We start from the raw sequence: 4293 nt of genomic DNA on the forward strand, positions 1-4293 counted from the left end.
TGACTTGAACTTTCCTTTATAAAGTTTGTAATCTGTCAAGATACGCAACTAGGAAAGGTATTGCATCATATAAGATTAAAATAGTTTAAGTGAGTCTCAAACAGAGACTGGTACAAGGTTAGAAGAGCTACATGTGGGAGAAAATCTCTCAATTTGAAAAATAAGCATAGCATATTTAGATAATTCCTTTGCTGATTTGCCAATATGCCTCTTTAGAACTAAAAAATCAATCAGTGTGAACCCTCTCAATAACCCTATCATTTATCTGGATACATGCAGTGCAATGAAAAGAATTTGTCCCTTCCTGATTTCTTAGTTGTTGTTGGTGGGGTTTTTTTTTTTTTTAGGAAAAAAAGCTATCTAAACCTACACTCTAAAAAATGATTCATGGGGTTAGTAAGTAAAGCTTAAAATTAATAGCTTTTTCTGCATAAAAAATTAAGTTTGTTGCATGTACACATTGTAATCAGTTGATAACTTAATTTAATGAGTTGGTCGAAATGAAAATAAAGAAAACAGTCTTAGCTCAGTAATATATCGATTTTGAACGGACATTTCTGTGTTAACTTAACATGAAAGTGTATTCAGTTAATACAACTTAAAAATCTCGTAAGCGTCCTTTAAAAGCTGAGTACAAGGCTGACTTGCCCGGACATGTTGTGCTCTCAGACCACTGATCGAAAGAAACGGAGGCAAAGAGAGAAAGCAGAGAAGCGGCATTTTGTACGGAACATTATCAAACGTTAAAGCTTTGTGGTGAGTACAATTTTTTGCCTTGTTTTATTCACAGCAGCTAATAACTCTAACTTTAACTCTATCAACACCCACTGCAAGAAATCCTTTTTACACAACACTAAACTCTTCCTCGGCGAGTGGTGGTGATAAGCTAGTAACGTTACACTTCTGGCTAACTTGTGAAGTAATTCGACCGTAACATTAGTCTTTGTTAAGTTTTGTTTTACGGTGGCAGCCAAATGGTGTTAATTGACACTGAGCTTCTGTAGCAGTAGTTTTAACTCTGCAAAGACAGGGTAATACATGTTTTTCTTCTTTCTACTTTGAAATCGTTGCAGCGTTGATGAAGGTTTGACCAGCAAAAGGCTGGGCCATTTTACATTCATGACTAAACAAATGTAGGTTACTGAGTATACATTCGGTTTAACATCGATGCATTTTGATGTTTAAGTCCTAGAGTTATTTTTATGTGAGATTGAAGTTTGTTAATTGAGCCCTAGCTGAAGAACAGCCTGTGTCAAAGTTCAGTCAAAAAACGCGGGCGAGGAAGCGAACGCCATGTTGTAGAAACGCCACAGGAAAGATCTTAAGTAACATTCATAAACTAGTTGTTTTAATGACATTACATTGAGTGTGCATTAGCACATAAAATATAATTTTGCTCTTTTGGGTGTTAACTGCAGATACATAAGCGCAGTTGTATCACTTAAGAAAAAATATCTTTGATTTGGAAACATAACATAACATTCTCCATTCGCAGGCAGGAAGTTGTCAATCAAGCACCAAAAATCAATGACCTGAAAGAAAGATGGCCTGCTCTTTTTGATGCAGTTCAGGTAAATATTTTTCCATAAGATAATTTGCAGTATGTATTCTTTTAAAGTAAATTGTATACATTAACATGTTGTGCCTATTTGTGCCTTTTTTTTATACAGATAAACCAAGAATTCAGAAGGATCACCACTGTTAACCTGGAGACAACATTCATGGCAAAGCTGGACCAGTACTCTCAGAAAATAATGTCCTTGCTGTCCTCAAGAGGAGGGGCTGCAAAAATGCGCATTCGGCGCATCCAGAACATGCTGCTAGAGGTATGAATGAATGAAATGTAGTTTATTTCAAATAGGATAATCCACTTTTTTTTTCCAATAGGTGATATTGAGTCTTAAAAGGTAGCTGTTTACAACTCAACTATGTCAAATTATTGTTTAGAGCTTGAGGCACAAATATCAATTAAAACTATAAATACTTAATAATAAAACAAATTATAGGTGATGTGGATCATGATTGGCAGAGTAATTTGCAAGATTTTGCAGTTTTTCTATTTGTTACCTGGATTTTTCAAGTTCATGAATTGATCATTTCAGAGAAATGGCTCTTTGAAATGATCAATTCATTATTTTGATTATCACTGGAAATCTATAATTGGTACAGTTCAGGCCATATAAAGTCAATCCTTTTTTCCTTTTTTTTTTTTGGATGTAATTATCAAAAACCCATCCTCCTCGAAGAGCAGTTCGACATTCTTTTTCTTATTCACAGGACGATTCTGTGGAGAGAAGGCGAGAGGTCGCTATCCGTGGCTTAGTGGTGTATCTCAGGGAAAAGGAGGAGGATCTCTTCAAAGAGCAGGTAAATCAGACATGACTATACTTTGTATTAGAGGTACGATCTAATCTATTATTAATTGATTTCTAAATTAATCGGCAACTATTTTGATAATTGATTGATCGGTTTAAGTAATTATTTTAGAAAAAGAAGTCCAAATTCTCTGGTTTCAGCTTCATAAATGTGAATCGTTTCTGGTTTCTTTACTCCTCTATGACAGCAAACTGAATATGTTTGACATTTGAGGTCATCATATTGGGCTCTGAGAAACATTGACATTTTTCACCATTTTCTGACATTTTCTGGACCAAACAACTAATCAGATAATCGTCAAAGGAGCTTGCAAAGAGAACCTTCACAGACATAATCAGATAATCGAGAAAATTGTTAGTTGCAGCCCTATTTTGTGTTACTCTCATGTATAAGTATGATTACTTAAAACATTTATATTGATTCTGATCTACCAGGATGGTGGCGGGGATATTACCAATGAAGTGATGAAGATTGTAACCAGAGGTGCCACAACGTCTGATCCAGCCAGCGCAAGGATCATACTTGAAGGAACAGAAGTCCTAGCAGACCTGGATGTACCCAGAGCCTGTGCCTTGCTAATGGGGCTGATATATGCACTCAACCTCAGCTACCCAAAAGAACTGAAAAACACTTTTGAAAAACACTTTTGAAGTGTTTCAAAAGATATTCCTCGAGCTGGATGATCTGAAAGCCAGTCCTAAGGTAATGTCACTAAAAAGTAAACTGTTGTACTAAAAAATGTGAAGAGTGAGGCTATCCTCAAATTAAACGGGAAATGTTCCACTGTTGTTTGCAATGTGTTGTGTTACATACTTTACAGTAGGCAGTAGGTGTAAAGTTGAGCGTTGAGCATTAAGTACACCTAGTTAAAAATAATGCACTTTAAAAGGATAGCTCGGGTCTTTTGAAGTGAGGCTGTATATGAGGTACATATGTATTGTGAGTGTATTACACACAGTAGATGGCAGTCAGTAAGCTCCACCTACGGAGAAGCAGACGGGGCCACCGGCACGCAAGATGAGCCTCCATCCTAATAAAACTGATGTCAGTTTAAATGTACATTATATCAAGAATATGTTTACTGCTTTATTTTGCTATCAGACAGCCTTTTCTGTGAGGAAAGAGAAGTTCTACTGCTTGTTGTTTCAATCGCTCTGGCCCACCAGCGTCCATGGACAAAAACAGCAATTTTACCTGACAGCACACAGGAGTTGCTGGTCTCCTGCTGCCTTGATCAGTAAGTGTAATTGTGTTATTTGGTGACTTTGGTGTTAGTTCGGGTTAGTTCAGATTTACCAAAGTCACACAAACAAACTGAGCCTATCGTGCGTGTTGGTGGCAGGAATGTGGTGACTGCTGTCTACTGTGTGTAATACACTCACAATGTACTTCATACTTAAAAAAAACCTAAACTATCACTTTAACACAAACAAACTTGAATCAGAGCATGACTGTCAAAATGTTCAGTCTTTTTGAGACAGATTTACAGGGGTGTTTTATGTCATTTATTTTATGGAGGCAACAATTTTGTCTGCTATTGAAATGTCAATGAGTCTGGAATGGTGGACTGGTGTTCTAATAAACAGTTTGATCATAAAACTGGAATTTCAATGTGTAATTTATTGTATAATTGTAAGTTATAAGTTATTGTAAGTTACTAGTACTCAAAAAAATTAAGGTAACAATTTGCATGGATATTTCTGAGTAGAATAAAAGTAAAAAAATAAGTTTTAATAACTAAATGGAGTAATTTTTTAAACAATTAAAATTAAGTTGGTTCAACTTAATTAAGCTTGTAGAGGACAAAGCAAATCATGTTGTTTGTACGTAAGGAATAGAGTTTGCCTAACTAGAGAACTCTTGTGGCATTTACGCTATAGTGGCTAAGCTGAAGTAACTTAAAAAGATCCATGCAAA

The 4293-nt window shown here is 35.7% G+C and overlaps 1 protein-coding gene across 1 annotated transcript; it reads left to right on the forward strand.

The window, feature by feature from the left end:
• Positions 1 to 628: 628 nt before the first annotated feature.
• Positions 629 to 3975, forward strand: LOC146572582 (uncharacterized). Its single transcript, XM_085278654.1, has 5 exons — positions 629 to 756; positions 1496 to 1571; positions 1671 to 1826; positions 2278 to 2367; positions 2811 to 3975. The coding sequence occupies exons 3-5, from the start codon at positions 1722 to 1724 to the stop codon at positions 3024 to 3026; spliced, it is 411 nt and encodes a 136-aa protein (XP_085134780.1). The 5' UTR covers positions 629 to 756; positions 1496 to 1571; positions 1671 to 1721; the 3' UTR covers positions 3027 to 3975.
• The last annotated feature ends 318 nt before the right edge of the window (positions 3976 to 4293 follow it).

Source organism: Mchenga conophoros, linkage group LG6, assembly GCF_057382185.1.
Source record: "Mchenga conophoros isolate Kocher_MC1m ecotype Shallow Benthic linkage group LG6, M_conophoros_male_GT1.1, whole genome shotgun sequence".
NCBI classification, from domain to species: Eukaryota; Metazoa; Chordata; class Actinopteri; order Cichliformes; family Cichlidae; genus Mchenga; species Mchenga conophoros.

Bases quoted from the DNA above. Each gene is read 5' to 3' on its own strand.
- LOC146572582 (XM_085278654.1), top strand. From the start codon at position 1,722: ATGGCAAAGCTGGACCAGTACTCTCAGAAAATAATGTCCTTGCTGTCC. The intron at 1,827-2,277 runs GTATGAATGAAT...TCTTATTCACAG, and splicing joins TCCAGAACATGCTGCTAGAG to GACGATTCTGTGGAGAGAAG. The intron at 2,368-2,810 runs GTAAATCAGACA...CTGATCTACCAG, and splicing joins AGGATCTCTTCAAAGAGCAG to GATGGTGGCGGGGATATTAC.